Here is an 18240-nt window from a genome sequence, read left to right as displayed (position 1 = left end):
GGAGATCGAAGACGTCTCGAAACTGTAGGCTAATAGGCCTCTGGCGTTCCTAAATAGGCACATTTATTTTCGCGTCGTATTTGTCGCGGTTCCCTTCAAAAACCTGGGATACCTCGGCGTTGCTATTGGTTTGGGATGGAGGGTTGTTGTCGTTGTTGCATGCCATGTTGTAGTCGGCTGTGGAACTGGATATGGCCCGAATTCCATTACCCAAATATCACCCGACCAGCCGAAATCCCCACTATTTCAGGTGATATCCGTGCTCCTTCCCCCAAGAAGAAACCGACTCAGCTCTATGCGGCTCTGTTCGATTTCGAAGCCCGGAGCGAGGAGGAGCTGACTATCAAGGAAGGGGACAAGCTGTCGGTAATAGAAAAGAGGGGGGATTATGTGCTTGCCAAGAAACTTACCGGTTCGATGGAGTCCGGACTGGTCCCGGCTACTTATGTGGCCATTTTACAGGACGAGTTTGCTAATCACAAGTGAGTGGCGCTTCTGTGAGCGGGAGCAACCTCAATATTGTTTCATTCATAATATGCTTTTGACAATTCACCATGTCCAATATATTGTGTAGGACCATGTTTATCAACTATGTCTACCAGGTTTATCAAGAAGGTAGGCTATCTTCAACATAATGTTAATTGAGCCTGCATAAACACGATTTGGCCTTATGATCATTCATTCAAATAGGCCTTGTTCAGATTTAATAAGGACAGTGTTAACAGAGAAGTGACAATGCAGCACCCATCCCTCCCTTCCTATTCACTACTGCACAGTGCACAACATTGTAGTGTATAACAATCACACTGTATTACGTTTCTGTAGGCCTATGTGGCTATACAAATAATTCCTGCTTTTGTGGTCAGATTGGTGCAAGTGCAGCAAAGTTGTAGCTTTCAGAACCACACTAGGTACAGCAGTCGATACACAACTTTTGGCAACTACGGTAAGCTTTCCACTCAGCTCACACCCACACCTGACAGTTTCAGGTGAAACCTGACCATGGAAATGTGCATGGCGTTTGCTGAACAGCACAGGTGCACCGCACCCATTCTTGATAATAAGTGTGAATAGCCTTCCTTACTATTTGGCTGCAGTCTAGCCTATAAACCACACCTACTTTTCCACTCAAAGCAGCTAGAAGGGTGTTTTCACACACAGACCGCTTTAAAGTGAACTCTGGGGTAAAAAAAGAAGAAGCTAAATAACTCTGTTCTCTTTGTGTTCACACTGCCCTTGTCTTTGAATGAGGACTCCACTCTTTTGCCAGTTCATGTCACCTATTTTGTGGTCTGAATCCTCTTTGCATTCACATTGAGAAACTAACCGATATCTTTTTCCAACGTTCACTCAATGCACTCTGGGTTTTTTCAAATCAAATTTGCTTGGACGGACACATATTTAGCAGATGTTATTGCGGTTGTAGCGAAATGCTTGTGTTCCTAGCTCCAGCAGTGCAGTAATACCTAACAACAATACACATCGAAAAAGTAAAATAATGGAATTAAGAAATAGAAATATTAGGACGAGCAATGTTGGAGTCCGGAGTATAAATAAATATTATATACAGGACCAGTCAAAAGTTTGGACACACCTACTCATTCAAGTGTTTTTCTTTATTTTTAATATGTTCTACATTGTAGAATAATATTTGGGTTTGATGGATGCCAGGAGAACGCTACCTGCCTGAATGCATAGTGCCAACTGTAAAGTTTGGTGGAGGAGGAATAGTGGACTGGGGCTGTTTTTCATGGTTCAGGCTAGGCCTCTTAGTTCCAGTGATGGGAAATATTAACGCTACAGCATACTATTCCATTCTAGACGATTCTGTGCTTCCAGCTTTGTGGCAATAGTTTGGGGAAGGCCCTTTCCTGTTTCAGCATGACAATGCCCGTGCACAAAGTGAGGTCCATACAGAAATAGTTTGTTGAGATTAGTGTGGAATAACTTGACTGGACTGCACAGAGCCCCTCTTCCAACCCCATTGAACACCTTTGGGATGAATTGGAACGCCAACTGCGAGCCAGACCTAATCGCCCAACATCAGTGCCCGAACTCACTAATGCTCTTGTGGCTGAATGGAAACAATTGCCCGCAGCATCTAGTGAAAATCCTGCCTCCACCATGCTTCACCGTAGGGATGGTGCCAGGCTTCCTCCAGATGTGACGCTTGGCATTCAGGCCAAAGAGTTCAATCTTGGTTTCATCAGACCAGAGAATCTTGTTTCTCATGGCCTGAGAGTCTTTAGGTGCCTTTTGGCAAACTCCGAGTGGGCTGTCATGTGCCTTTAACTGAGGCATGGCTTCCGTCTGGTCCCTCTACCTGTATGGTGGCGTGATTGGTGGAGTGCTGCAGAGATGGTTGTCCTTCTGGAACTCTAGAGCTCTATCAGAGTGACCATCGGGTTCTTTGTCACTTCCCTGACCAAGGCCCTTCTCCCCCGATTGCTCAGTTTGTTCAGGCAGCCAGCTCTAGGTAGTCTTGGTGGTTCCAAACTTCTTCCATTAAAGAATGAAAGAGGCCACTGTTCTTGGGGACCTTCAATGCTGCAGAAGTGTTTTGGTACCCTTCCCCAGATCTGTGCCTTGACACAATCCTGTCTTGGAGCTCTACGGACAATTCCTTCAACCTCATTGCTTGGTTTTTGCTCTGACATGTACTGTCAACTGTGGGACCTTATCTAGACCAGTGTGTGCCTTTCCAAATCATGCCCAATCAATTGAATTTACCACAGGTGGATTCCAATCAAGTTGTAGATACATCTCAAAGATGATCAATGGAAACAGGATGACCCTGAGCTCAATTTCGAGTCTCATAGCAAAGGGTCTGAATATTTATGTAAATAAGGTATTCCTGTTTTTAATACATTTCCCCAAAAAATCTAAACTGTTTGCCTTTTTTATGGGCTATTGTGTAGATTTCTGAAGTTTATTTCAGCCATTTTAGAATAAGGCTGTAACATAACAAAATGTGAAAAGTCAAGGTCTGAATACTTTCCGACGGCACTGTGTATTTATGGTACCACTCAAAAGTTTGAACACTGACTCATTCAAGGGTTTTTCTTTATTTTTACTATTTTCTACATTGTAGAATAATAGTGAAGACATCAAAACTATGAAATAACACACATGGAATCATGTAGTAACCAAAAAAGTGTTAAATGAATCAAAATATATTTTAGATTCTTCAAAGTAACCAACCATTTCCTTGATGACAGCTTTGCACACTCTTGGCATTCTCTCAACCAGCTTTATGAAGTAGTCACCTGGAATGCATTTCAATTAACAGGTGTGCCTTAAGTTTAAGAAGAAATTACACAAAATGATGTGTTTGAGCCAATCAGTTGTGTTGTGACAAGGTAGGGGTGGTATACAGAAGATGGCCCTATTTGGTAAAAGACCAAGTCCATATTATGGCAAGAACAGTTAAAATGAGCAAAGAGAAATGACAGTCCATCATTACTTGAAGACATGAAGTTCAGTCAATCTGGAAAATGTAAAGATTTTTGATAGTTTATTCAAGTGCAGTCACAAACAGCAACAAGCGCTATGATGAAACTGGCTCTCGTGAGGATCGCCACAGGAAAGGAAGACCCAGAGTTACCTCTGCTGCAGAGGATAAGTTAATCCCAGAACAACAGCAAAAGACTTTGTGAAGATGCTGGAGGAAACCGGTACAAAAGTATCTATATCCACAGTAAAACGAGTCCTATATCGACATAACCTGAACGGCCGCTGAGCAAGGAAGAAGCCACTGCTCCAAAACCGCCATTAAAAAATCCAGACTGCGGTTTGCAACTGCATATGGGGACAAAGATCGTACTTTTTGGAGAAATGTCCTCAGTTCTATTTTTGTTTCATCTGACCAGTTTGGCCATAATGATCATCGTCATGTTTGGAGGAAAAAGGGGGATGCTTGCAAGCCAAAGAACACCATCCCAACCGTGAAGCACGGGGGTGGCAGCATCATGTTGTGGGGGTGCTTTGCTGCAGGAGGGACTGGTGCACTTCACAAAATAGATGGCATCATGAGGGAGGAAAATTATGTCGATATTTTGAAGCAACATCTCAAGACATCAGTCAGGAAGTTAAAGCTTGGTTGCAAATGGGTCTTCCAAATGGACAATGCTTGTAGTACTGGTACTTGTCCTTCCAACTGTGAATGGTTACTTTTTTCTTTTATATATATATATAATTATAAAAATATATTTTTTTCATATGTTTAAAAAATAAACTGTTTTAGTGTGGGTGAAAATAACCAGGTTCTATTTTGTATTAGTTACTTCCAAAGTTGTGGCAAAATGGCTTAAGGACAACAAAGTCAAGGTATTGGAGTGGCCATCACAAAGCCCTGACCTCAATCCTATAGAAAAGCTGTTGGCAGAACTGAAAAAGCGTGTGCGAGCAAGGAGGTCTACAAACCTGACTGTTACACCAGCTCTGTCAGGAGGAATGGGACAAAATTCACCCAACTTATTGTGGGAAGCTTGTGGAACGCTACCCAAAACGTTTGACCCAAGTTAAACAATTTTCAAAGGCAATGCTACCAAATACTAATTGAGTGTTTGTAAACTTCTGACCCACTGGGAATGTGACGAAAGAAACAAAAGCTGAAATAAATCCTTCTCTCTACTATTATTCTGACATTTCGCATTCTTAAAATAAAGTGGTGATCCTAACTGACCTAAGACAGGGAATTTTTACTAGGATTAAATGTCAGGAATTGTGAAACATTTAAACTCAGTTTATTTGGCTGAGGTGTATGTAAACTTCCGACTTCAACTATAAGTGGGTAAAACGGTATGTAAACATTATTTAAAGTGACCAGAGTAGCATTATTAAAGTGACCACTGTTCCATGACTATGTACATAGAGGCTGTTGCCCTAAGGTGCATGGGAGAGTAACTGGGTGGTAGCCGTCTAGTGACTAAAGTTCTGTGCAGGGTACTGGGGGTCAGCTAGTGGTGACTATTTAACAGTCTGATGGCTTTGCAATAGAAACCCCAAAGTGCAGGACAAGCCATTCCATCAGAATGTGTTATTGGAATGCTACAGTAGATATACCTACTTACATTTTGGACGCTAATAGATTGCATTTAGTTAAAAGATGAGACATAATATTTGTAATCAGAAGATCCAGTACTATTAACATGTAAATATTATTGGTAACAGAATAAATAGCGCTGTAATTGAAAATTGTACACACAATTTAGGCTATTGCCCCTTTAAGAGCTAGAATTGATTTTGTACTTTTGATTGAAATTCTCACCAAACAACATCTTAAACTATCCAAACCCCACAATTGAATAAGAAGCTTTCTTAGCCTATAGATGACATATTGCAAACAAATAATCTGAACTAAAAACTCCTTGACAATCGCTAATCAATATCCCAAAAACGGCTCGGGTTTCTTTTCTCCGAACCGTCACATCATCCTCCTCTTTTGTGGCACTAATGTGAGGGGTTATGGCAGGGGAAACGGTGTTGCTCTTTTTTAGGGGTCGGAGTTCATTTGGAGGGTTCACACTGCACAAAAAAATAAGTCCTCATGTAAGACAGAACACTGAGCCAATTACGGCACAACGCTCCATATTTTCTGCTGGCTTGCCCCACCACAGAAAGCACTGAGCTAGGCTGAAACACCTGCATTTTGGAGCTGCCTTACTCAAGAAAACAAAAAAGAGACTATGTTTGTATGTGGCTTTATTAACTCACTGATATATATTCTTTTTTTTTTACATTGTTTGCAAACTGATGTGACACGTATTAGTTTTTTTCAATTGCTAACATGCATTGGTCAAAACTCTTCACATAGTCAGCGAAACAGAAGTGTATGTGAACCAAACTGTGAATCATTTTCCATTGCTTTCACACAAAATGCATTCAATGACCACATTCTCCGATATCCATGAACTCAACCATATTTGCAGCACGTTTTCAAACGCTAACACACTGTTTCCAAAACTGTTAACACATTCAAAACAGAATGATGGCAAATGTCGTACATTTCTGCAGTAACCAGATTGAAACGGAGAATCTCACGAGAACATTTAAACATTCCAAACACAGCTGATTGCAATTTCAGTTGAAAGCCTACCCAAGTGTCCTGTTTTTAGTCTCGTTACCAAACAGACAAACTGCACATTCATCTTTGTGGATGAAGCTGGATTCAACCTGGCAAAAACACGCCGCAGGGGAAGAAATGTGATTGGACAGAGAGCAACCGTACATGTCCCAGGCCAAAGAGGAGCTAACATCACAATGTGTGCAGCACTGTCCAATGATGGTTTGCTGTTACACAAACCACCCCATAGAAAGGCTCATTTTTATTTTCTGGATGACCTGCATAATCGACTTGTGCCAGCGGAGGAGAGGGGCAAGAAACTCCCCTACCTTCGTTGTTGTGTGGGATAATGTGGCATTCCACCACTCTGCTGCAGTTAGACTGGTTTGCTGCACATCCCAGGATGTCAGTCCTATTCCTGCCTCCATACTCCCTGTTCCTAAACTCCTCTATGGGTTTTTTCTCTGCGTGGAGGTGGAAGGTTTATGACCACCATCCAGATGTCCTTACTGGATGCGATGCATGTGGGGTGGAGACACCTCTCCTGAAGACTGCCAGGGTGTGGAGACACTTCTCCTGAAGACTGCCAGGGTGTGGAGACACTTCTCCTGAAGACTGCCAGGGTGTGGAGACACTTCTCCTGAAGACTGCCAGGGTGTGGAGACACTTCTCCTGAAGACTGCCAGGGTGTGGAGACACTTCTCCTGAAGACTGCCAGGGTGTGGAGACACTTCTCCTGAAGACTGCCAGGGTGTGGAGACACTTCTCCTGAAGACTGCCAGGGTGTGGAGACACTTCTCCTGAAGACTGCCAGGGTGTGGAGACACTTCTCCTGAAGACTGCCAGGGTGTGGAGACACTTCTCCTGAAGACTGCCAGGGTTGGATTAGACATTCCAGAAGATACTTTCCAGAGAAGACATCAGATGTGATGTTGATGAGAACTTGTGGCCAAATGCAGCAGAGAGCGAGAACTAGATCTATCACAGTACTGTATAGTATGAGTGATTTATACTATACATGTTGATGTAATTATTATTGCAGCCCTGGAATTTGCTTTTTGTTTCAAACACTTTATTTTTCACAAGTAAATTACTATATGCAAAGATATAGAACAAATAAAGGCTATTGAAGCAAATTGATGCATTTCTGATTCATTCATTCTTGTTACATATACTTCAGTACAGTCAAAGTGAAAAGGTGTTATTCTTATTTTATAATGAAATACTGATTTATGTGAAAAATCATTCAAACTTCAAAGAAAAAAGTTAATTTATGTAATGCTCCCTATTAGTGTTTTGAGGTCAGTGTTTTTATGAGTGAAAATGTATGCTTTCTGAGTGAGAACTGTTGCCAGTGTGAACGAGCTTATTTTGAGACATGTATGAAGTGGTTTGAGTGAGTTTTGGAGGTGAGATGAACTGTTTGGCCAAGATGCATGTTGGTAACGGAGACTGTGTGAAGAGTTTTGAAAAAGTGGCTTCAGTATTGACCGAAGCTTGTTAGCAATTGCAAAATACTGTAATGCCAAAATAACATGTAAAACAGACAAGCTAAAAATGTAGGGCTCAAAACAGGTGGTGCTCTGCCCCAACTGCCCTGAATGACAGGTCGCCACAAGACTTGAGGCTGTAATTCCTTAGTAAAGGGTCTGAATACTTATGTAAATGTGAAATGTATTATTCATTTAATTTAAAAAATAATAATAATAAACAACTTCATGAACTGCACCGAGTTCACGCACATTGTCTGAAAGGGACCAAGTGTGAGAACACCTTAGCCTACCTCATCATGTTCATCCAATCGCACCAGCGTGTCGTGTGTTTGTGTGTTGCTGTCGGGGGGTGTGTGCTCTTGTCTGCTTGTGTGCAATTGTGCATGTCTCTTTTTTTTCCTGTGACTGACTGTCTGCCTCTTTCCCTGTCTGTTCATCCATCTGTCTGTCTGTCTGTTGAGGTGGTACTATGGGAACATTAACCGGGTGAAGGCTGAGAAACTGCTCCTGGCCTCTCAGAATAAGGATGGCTCGTTCCTGGTGCGCATCAGCGAGAGCCACAGCGATGAATACACCATCTCAGGTAAGCCAATATTGCATGGCAACGTTATAATTACTTTATGTTAACCTATTAAGTACATTGTTAATGAATTCCAAAGAAACTAACAAGTGCCATAGGCTCCATATGGTAGCCTACACACTCTGTTGAATTCATTGTAGTAAATACCAGAAAGAGCCCATTGTTACCCATAGAGATCCTATTCCACTGATAATGCCCCAGAAGCCGGTGTTTGTTGAATATATTGGCACGGGTGTTCCAGCCACTATATCCAACACCGGCTTTGAGGGCATTATCACTTTTATACAACGGGTTACCAGCATATTCAAATAATGATAAACATATTTTCATGAAACGTTATTTTGATTTTAATTTATTCGTACTATTTCATCCTTCCACAAGATATAGTCCCGACACATCTAGGGTTGCTAGAGACGCGACGCAGTCGTTCGTTCTGTTTGTTCTGTATCTATGGACGCGACCCAGTCGTTGGTTCTAAATGTTCCATTGCCATACTGACTGGCAACGTTCTTATCCCTGGCTTGCTTTTACAGTCACGTCAAAAAGTGTAGCCAGAATGAAAGCAAAGTAGCTGCATTTGCATTTGTTGAAGCTGTTTTCTAGTTAAGATTGACTTGGATACATCCATAGCAAGGAACTTCTGATGCGTGACTTTGCCTGGCAGAAACAAAATTGCTCTCTTGTCAAGACACTGGTCAGACAAAAGAAAGACACGCCATGACATTCATTTGAGCTGATTTTACTAAATGAAACAGTCTCTTTGTTATCCACCACAGCTGACATAACTACTTATTGTATGTCACATTTATCTGTCGGAGTCTGCTACTACTTCTGCTGACTTGCTTCAGCCTTTTAGGTGTTGATGGTGCTACAGTGTTCTCTTTGTTTTCGGCCAGGATGTTGCCCCAGCGTTTTCTGTCGGTATTTTATTTTTTATTTCACCTTTTATTTAACCAGGTAGGCTAGTTGAGAACAAGTTCTCATTTGCAACTGCGACCTGGCCAAGATAAAGCATAGCAATTCGACACATACAACAACACAGTTACACATGGAATAAACAAAACATACAGTCAATAATACAGTAGAAAAATAAGTCTATATACAATGTGAGATAAGGGAGGTAAAGGCAAAAAAAGGCCATGGTGGCGAGGTAAATACAATATAGCAAGTAAAACACTGGAATGGTAGATTTGCAGTGGAAGAATGTGCAAAGTAGAAATAATGGGGTGCAAAGGAGCTAAATAAATACAGTAGGGGAAGCTTCAGAGATTTTTGAAGTTTGTTCCAGTCATTGGCAGCAGAGAACTGGAAGGAAAGACGACCAAAGTAGGAATTGGCTTTGGGGGTGACCAGTGAGATATACCTGCTGGCGCGCGTGCTACGAGTGGGTGCCGCTATGGTGACCAGTGAGCTGAGAAGGCGGGGCTTTACCTAGCAGAGACTTGTAGATAACCTGTAGCCAGTGGGTTTGGAGACGAGTATGAAGCGAGGGCCAACCAACGAGAGCGGACGCCAGTAGCTATGGAGCGAACCTTCGCACGATGCCCACTGACTGACAATCTCCCTCGCTTCTAAACCAGCATTGGCCAGTTTCTGGACTGTCGTGGTCCTGATGCTGTGATTTGTGTATGTAGCTGTTTCCGCTGCCCTGCAGATATTGGGTAGAAGTGCTGCCAGATAGTTCACGCCCATCGGCTCTGACGTGTACCAGATCGAGTCCCGGATACACTCTCCTCTCCTTGGATGGAGATAAAAATGCAAGGGCGTTCTCCGGGCATTTCGATCGATATTTCCCCAGTGATGACACCGGACATAGTGGGTTCCCTGGCTGCTCGAACATGAATCCCCTCTTGGACTCCCTGCCCCTCTCCCTTGGGTCCAGATTCTTTGTGTGGCCTTGTTATATGCGAGAGTGGCGTATCTGAGAGAATGTGTTATATTGTTTTCCAGTAGCCTAATTACGAGTGCAACTTAGAAATGACACAAACAGGCTATGAACAACATACCGTAGACCGTTCTCGTCTTGTTTTTACGAGGAATGAGTTGGGCTTTTGTCTATTCCCCTCTTTTCCTCTTCGACCCAGATGTAACTGGAGGTCGAGCCACACTTTCTGGACCAGACCCCTTGGTGTACCGGGATTCACACTTTCTGGACCAGACCCCTTGGTGTACCGGGATTCAGAGCCTGGGAGTTTTGGAGCTGGGCCATGTCTTTATCAGTGATGGATATAAATTCCTTGCCGCCTTAGCTGTTTGATGTTGCCCAGAAATACATGATTGGAGGTGGTAAATTCAGTGTCCTTCATAAGGCACAAGTTGCTACCGATGGGTGGGTCATTTAGAAACTGGTTGAGCCCACTACGGAGTGCCAGGTAGCTATTTATGCTGTATGGCTCCCCCTTCCCATGTCATACATTTCCATAAAACTGTCGGAGGATGTTCAACTCTTCCTTAGTGACAGTTTTGAAGTCAAACTTTTTTTTAAATCTCTGCTATCCAGCCATCGAAGCAACACACAGCCCAGTTTGTATTCTTAACTGTGTTTTTTCCGTTCCTGCTTTTCTCTCGGACATTCAATGCAGTATCCTCCAAATCTGCATGCCTGGGTATTATTGCCATCTATTTTTCCCATTCATCCATACTCATACCGCCGAAAAGATCAAAAGAAATGTTCCGCAGTTTTCGCAACAAAGTATCAATTTAGGCAGTCAACTGAAAAGTGTTGTATGCTGCTATGACAACCAGCTCAATTTGCTGTCAGTGTCGTTCGGACACATTCACTTTATATGGGACGGTGGAGATCGCAATTCAATATTGAAAAGGTCGGAGAGACGGCAAGGTTTATACAAATCTCTGCTGTTGAAAACCAAATGCCAGTCTAAAAGAAATGGGAGGAGATGTCTAGATGCTTTTTATAGTGGAGATCAAGTCCATACATTTCCTGGCAGGGTTGATGAGACCGTGGATTGCGCAGTGAGATGGAACAGAGTAAATAGGCATTTCAACGTCATAGATTTAGCCGGTGGTAACTTGTGAAATAGACACCGGTTGGAATGCCGTTTTAACCAATCAGCATTCAGGATTAGACCCACACGTTGTATAATACATTACATTAAACAGAGTTCTAATATGTAATTCTATGCTGTTATGCCACCATTCCTTATTAAATAATCTGAAAATACCAGTGGAAACAATGGTGTAAAAGGACTGCTACCGTTCATTCACCAGTGGGTGGCAATGAAATACTTCTTTAGTTGCAAACCTCCTACATCTCATCACCCACTGTACTGTAAACCGAGAGAGCAATCTCTAAGTCAATGCTTGTATGTCAAGTTGTGATTCATTTGGTCAAGCGTGTGTGAGACATGTACAATTTAAAAAAATAAATGCTTTTGGAGTTTGTCACCACTCTTTGAAATGTTTTTTTTATTTTTTTTTAAAGATCTAATCATGTTTGCCTTGTCCATAGGCAGAAACAGTGGGAAAGTCTTCCATTTCCGAATCCAGCGTTCATTGATTGGGGCATACTTTGTGTCGGACAAGATTTCCTTTGCCACTCTGGAGGAGTTGATCCGATACTACCAGAACAACTCCAGGAGTCTAGGAGTGCCTCTGGATGAGCCATGTGCACAGCAGGTGTGTGTGTACCAACCAACTCTCTCACACACACTTACACTTTGTGGATACCATTCACAATCCAGTTATTTTAATTTTATTTTGGATGGTGAATATGTTAGTTTTTGGGCCATATATTCCCTCAATCAAATCATATTTGTTAGAAATATGTGTTTTACTTTGACATCATTAGGGAATCAAGAAAATGTAGTGTAGAGGCAGGGATCAGGCTGTTTTTACTGGAGGCCTCTCCGTGATTCCAGTCTCTTCTCTCTTCCTTTCGAGTGGAGACGATGAGACTGAATCTGAGGCCGTGGAAAGCCACACAGACACACACGCTTGCCCTTCACTCCAGGCCCGTTTTAGTTCACCATTTTGTTATTTCAAAATGTTCTACTTTTCAATTAATTTATTTACATTTTTATAGTGTTAGCCTTTATCTTTCTTAGCTGTTAGACTGATACTGTTGCCATTTCATACACAATTTGATTGTAGATGTAGTTTTATTGTATCCAAAATCATTTCTGTCCTACATGTTCAATTTGACCAACTCGGTGGCCTTGTGGTTAGTGTCCGCCCTGAGATTGGAAGGTTGAGAGTTCGATCCCCGTCCGATTCATACCAAAGACTCTAAATAATCTCTGCTTAGCACTCCGCATTAAGGAGATAGATTGGAGGTAAGGCCCTGCATTAGACTAGCATCCTGTCCAAAGGGTGTACTTGTACATGAAGCTGCCCCACGCTACGGAAACAGGAGATGGGCTCCTGCTCCTATGAGCTGTTCTGGCTTGCACAAGCCAAGGCTCGTGCAAGGCTACTTTTTATTTTTATGTTCAATTTGACTAAAGAGAAGAGTACATGAGAAGCTCATACCAAGACTGTTTGACCTCTTCATGAGATTGAAATTAGCTTTTTTTTTTACAAGTCTATTTGTCTTTTCTTCATTTAATTGTGTTGTGTAGTTAGATTTTCCAAGACCATCACAATGTTAATTCCACAGTAATTAAAGTATATAAAGATCAGGGATCATCAACGAGATTCAGCCGTAGGACGTTTTTTTTCTTCTCCTGAGTGGATGGTCGGGCGGCCCCGCAAGAAGCCCAAACTAAATAATATTTGACTAAAACATAATATTTTCAAACCTTGCTTACATTTGTATATGATCACTATTATGTGTGAGAATAGTGTGGAACAGATTTCCAAAATTACAATCCCTTGGACCTGATTTTTTGGTGTTACAGTATTTTATGTACAACAAGGAAAATGCAAAAAAATATATACAGTACCAGTCAAAAGTTTGGACCCACCATTCAAGGGTTTTTATTTATTTTTACTATTTTCTACATTGTAGAATAGTAGTGAAGACATAAACTATGAAATAACACATGGAATCATGTAGTAATTAAAAGTGTTAAACAAATCTAAATATATTTTAGATTCAAAGTAGCCACCCTTTGTCTTGATGACAGCTTTGCACACTCTTGGCATTCTCTCAAGAAGATTCACCTGTAATGCTTTTCCAACGTTCTTGAAGGAGTTCCCACATATGCTGAGCACTTGTTGGCTGCTTTTCCTTCTCTGCGGTCCAACTCATCCCAAACCATCTCAATTGGGTTGAGGTCGGGTGATTGTGGAGGCCAGGTCATCTGATGCAGCACCCTGTCACACTCCTTTTTGGTCAAATAGCCATTACACAGCCTGGAGGTGTGTTGGGTCATTGTCCTGTTGAAAAACAAATGATGATCCCACTAAGCGCAAACCAGATGGGATGGTGTATCGCTGCTTAATGCTGTGGTAGCCATACTGGTTAAGTGTGCCTTGAATTCTAAATAAATCACTGACAGTGTTACCAGCAAAGCACCCCCACATCATCACACTTCCTCCTCCATGCTTCACGTTGGGAACCACACACGGAGATCATCCGTTCACCTACTCTGCGTCCCACAAAGACACGTCTGGTTGGAACCAAAAATCTCAAATTTGGACTCATCAGACCAAAGGACAGATTTCCACCGGTCTAATGTCTATTGCTTGTGTTTCTTGGCCCAAGCAAGTATTTTCTTCTTATTGGTGTCCTTTTAGTAGTGGTTTCTTTGCAGCAATTCGACCATGAAATCCTGATTTAATACAGTCTCCTCTGAACAGTTGATGTTGAGATGTCTGTTACTTGAACTCAAAGCATTTATTTGGGCTGCAATTTCTGAAGCTGGTAACTCTAATGAACTTATCCGCTGCAACTTTCAAAGTTTTTGAAATTTTCCAGATTGACTGACCTTCATGTCTTAAAGTAATGATGGGACTGTTGTTTCTCTTTGCTTATTTGAGCTGTTCTTGCCATAATATGGACTTGGTCTTTTACCAAATAGTGCTATCTTCTGTATACCACCCCTACCTTGTCACAACACAACTGATTTGGCACAAACGTATTAAGAAGGAAAGACATTTTTTAAAACTTTTATTTGGTTACTACATGATTTCATAGTTTTGATGCCTTCACTATTATTCTACATTGTGGAAAATAGTAAAAATAAAGAAAACCCCGTAAATGAGTTGGTGTCAACTTTTGACTGGTACTGTATCTTTTTTTGTTCTGAAAATAAAACCACCCTGCCACCAGTTGGGGAACCCTGATGTAGATTATTTATTGATCATTTCTTGATTGACACATTTCTTTTGTAGCAGTTAATGATCAATGATAAATGTGTATTTTTAAAAGAGCCTGTGTTAGCTTTAGTACATTCAAAGATATCCCTATCTGAGCATCACACATGCTTAATTAAGCTTGGAGTTTGCAATTTCGGGACTACTTAATTGGTTCCATTGAATTGGGCAAACAAAATGCAGCGCAGCTCAAGTATTTGAAAGTATTCGCCATACTCGGTAGCTGTGAGTTCTGTGTGGCTGTAACAGTGTTGTGGTGTCCATTTGTATGATGCTGGTCGTAACAATGGTGTTGTGGTGTCCTCAGAGAGAGCTGTTTGACATGGAGCCTTGGGAGTGTCCTCGGGAGGAGTTTAAACTGCACGTGAAGCTGGGGGAGGGACACTTTGGAGAGGTGTGGGAGGCCCTGTGGACCAGCCAGAAAAAAAGGGTGGCCATCAAGATGCTTAAACAAGGTAAGCATGCTAGCTCTCTACTATCATATTAACTACAGTGTTATACATTATTCCGCACACTACAAGCAGAATTTTGGCGTAGTCTTTCTGGGCATGATCACTGATCAAATTCAACTTGACGAATTGATGAGGGAATTATTTTCAACAACATGCTGCAATGGTAAAACGTTATTGCAGGCCAACAAAATTACACACTCGCTCACCAAGTCAGTCCATTCAGATCAGGGCCCTCGCCTTGTTCATGAAGTGATTTATAATGCGTCATAAGGTCAGTCCTAAGCTCCTTATCTCTCACACTCCAACCTGAAGAGCACTGTTCTCAGCCTCGCTCTGTCTTTTTGTCTCTCCTGCAGAGGACACTAAGCTGGATGAGTTCGTGAAGGAGATCCAGGCCCTGAAGAACCTCCACCACCCCAAGCTCATCCAGCTGTTGGCCCTGTGTTCCAGAGGAGAGCCTGTCTACATAGTCACTGAGCTCATGACCAAGGGCAGCCTCAAGTCCTATCTGGGCAGTGAGTTACACACCCACATGTTCGGCTGCATGCAGTGTATGTTATTGATCAACATAATCATCTGTGAACACATAACACTTGTAGTCAACACACACACAACTTTTCATAGGGTGATAAGATGGAGAAAAAAATAATGTATAGGGCTCAGGGCTTGATTGCTCCAACAGTAACCGAACCAAGATAATTTTGGTATCGAAAACCAGTAAAGGTATATGTTGGGGCAATTGAGTAACTATTCAGACCCTACAATGATCGATCCAAACCAGTCTGCTCCCTGTGCTGTTCCAGCGCCGGAGGGTCAGGTGCTAACCTCTGCCCACCTCATCTACATGGGCAGCCAGGTTGGTGAGGGCATGGCCTACCTGGAGGACCGACACATTGTGCACCGGGACCTGGCGGCCAGGAACATCCTGGTGGGAGATGACCTGGTCTGTAAGGTGGCTGACTTTGGCCTGGCACGGATCATTAAGGTAAGGATGGAATGGATGTGAAATGTGTGGGGAAATTAAGAGCGAGAACAGCCAATAAGTAAAGTTTTAAAAAATGCTGTAGAAAAATATACTGTATGTTGGGCTGACCTATCTGCTTTAAGGAAAAAATGTTCACTCAGATGAAGCAAGGAAAGTTCTTGCTTAAAAAGCAATTTTTTTCTGGACATTTCCAGAAAAGGGAATATGGGAAAAAATGATATGTAAACGTGTGTGTGTGTAGGACAGTGTGTACACGGCCAGTAGAACCACTAAGATCCCAGTGAGATGGACAGCCCCTGAGGCTGCTCTCTATCAGCGCTTCTCCGTCAAGTCTGACGTCTGGTCCTTCGGTGTACTGCTCTACGAGATGATGTCACGAGGAAAGATGCCATACGACGGTGTGTCAAACCTTTTCAAGACCATATTCTCTGGACTCTATTTTGTTTTTTTACAATTATACACCACGTTATCACAAGAGGAACCGTCAATCCTCATGACAGTTAATCTATTACCTCTATCTGTAAAAATGCTTTTCAATATTTCCCTCTGAAGGATATTTCTTCCTGATTTAATATTTTTCTTCTCTCTCTTTCTTTCTCTCTCTTCTCACACACACACACACAGGGAAGAGCAATACGGAGGTGCTGGAGCTCCTGTCGACAGGCTACAGGTTGCCCTCTCCCAGTAGGTGTCCCCCCAACATCTATCGCATCATGTTGGATTGCTGGAATGCCGAGGCCTCCAAGCGGCCCTCCTTCCACGCCCTGCACAGCCAGCTAGACACCATCTACACCCGCATCTACTTCAAGACCATTGAGGTCTAGAGCTGAAGGAGGAGGCCAATGTGTGACTGCACTGACATAGACACTACAAAGCAGAGGGGACTGCAAGACATTGTCTGAAATGGTGATCCTTTTTTTAACAGGCTGTAGTCTATTTTGCCGGTTCTCTTGGTGGTTTTTAAATCAAGGTTATGTGCAATATAAAGCTCTTCCTGGAGGAGGGCAGGAGAAGTGGGGCCACTGTTAAAGCACACGGATGCCCTATGCTACAGTATGCCCCACTGCACACAGGCCAAATGACCAGTCCTACAGAGAGTGCCTATACACTGACTATACAAAACATTAGGAACTCCAGCTCTTTCCATGACATAGACTGACCAGGTGAAAGCTATGATCCCTGATATCACCTGTTTAAAGCTACTTCAATCAGTGTAGATAAAGGGGAGGACACAGTTTTAAGAATGATTTTTAAGCCTTGAGACAATTGAGACATGGATTGTGTATGTGGGATTAAGGCAGCCCTTCGCTCCTTTCTGATTTAGGGAGGTTGGGTTAAATGCGGAAGACACATTTCATTTGAATGCATTCATTTGTACAACTGACTAGGTATCCCCCTTTCCCAATCAGAGGTTGAATGGGCAAGACAAAATATTTTAAGTGCCTTTGAACGGGATAGGGTAGTAGGGGCCAGGCACACTGGTTTGTGTGTCAAGAACTGCAATGCTGCTGGGTTTTTCACCCTCAACAGTTTCCTGGGTGTATCAAGAATGGTCCACCACCCAAAGGACATTCAGCCAAGCTGACACAACAGTGGGAAGCATTCCAATGGAACGCTTTCTACACCTTGTAGTACATGCCCTGACGAATTGAGGCCGTTCTGAGGGGAAAAGGGGGTGCAACTCAATATCAGGACGATGTTCCTAATGTTTAGTACACTCTGTGTATGTTTACACTACAGAGACATGGCTCATAGAGACTTCGCTCACACAGTACACAGTGATGGAGGACGTGGCCATTGAGACTGGAGAGTGATGAGCCATAGAGGACATCTTCTGGAATTTACTGCTCTACCAATGGAAGACAACTTTTTGAACTGTCAACGCATGATATTTAGAGATGTACTAATACAGTTTTGGAAATATGAGCCATAAATGTCATTTATTCTTCCTTGATTTGAGTTTCTTCCATATTTGAGAAGGTGTCCTCTCGATTATGCCATTGGGTATTTAACAGAAATGATGATAATAAAATATTTTTGGGATAACTGCCCTGTTTCATTGTGTGTGACCAACCAATATATTTTTCAATCCTCCATACGATAAGGGGAAAGCCACACCAAACTTAGCTGTCCATTGTTGCTGACCTCATATGAATAGGCCTATACGGTTAATCTTTTAGTGATAAGCTACTTGCTGAAACCAGCTGTATAAACTAACAATAATTAACAGTTTACAATTTAGGCTACCTATACACGCCTGTATGAATATTTAATGGTAAAATTCCCATAATTGTATGCACAAATGTGGTTATTACATACTGTAGGTAAGATTAATGATTTATACATACACTAGATGACTACCAGTGGGTGCTGTTTTGAAGCCACTGGGC

The 18240-nt window shown here is 42.2% G+C and overlaps 1 protein-coding gene across 1 annotated transcript; it reads left to right on the top strand.

The window, feature by feature from the left end:
• The first annotated feature begins 135 nt into the window (after nt 1–135).
• LOC129830289 (tyrosine-protein kinase SRK3-like) lies at nt 136–17896 on the top strand. The gene is made up of 8 exons (XM_055892758.1): nt 136–482; nt 8019–8140; nt 11607–11773; nt 14721–14868; nt 15222–15380; nt 15669–15850; nt 16092–16248; nt 16475–17896. Exons 1-8 carry the CDS (start codon nt 136–138, stop codon nt 16672–16674), a joined length of 1482 nt encoding a protein of 493 aa, XP_055748733.1. The 3' UTR covers nt 16675–17896.
• The last annotated feature ends 344 nt before the right edge of the window (nt 17897–18240 follow it).

Source organism: Salvelinus fontinalis, chromosome 31 (genome assembly GCF_029448725.1).
Source record: "Salvelinus fontinalis isolate EN_2023a chromosome 31, ASM2944872v1, whole genome shotgun sequence".
Taxonomy (NCBI): Eukaryota; Metazoa; Chordata; class Actinopteri; order Salmoniformes; family Salmonidae; genus Salvelinus; species Salvelinus fontinalis.
The sequence above is the reverse complement of the archived record's forward strand: the minus strand, read 5'-3'. Positions and strand labels throughout refer to the sequence as shown.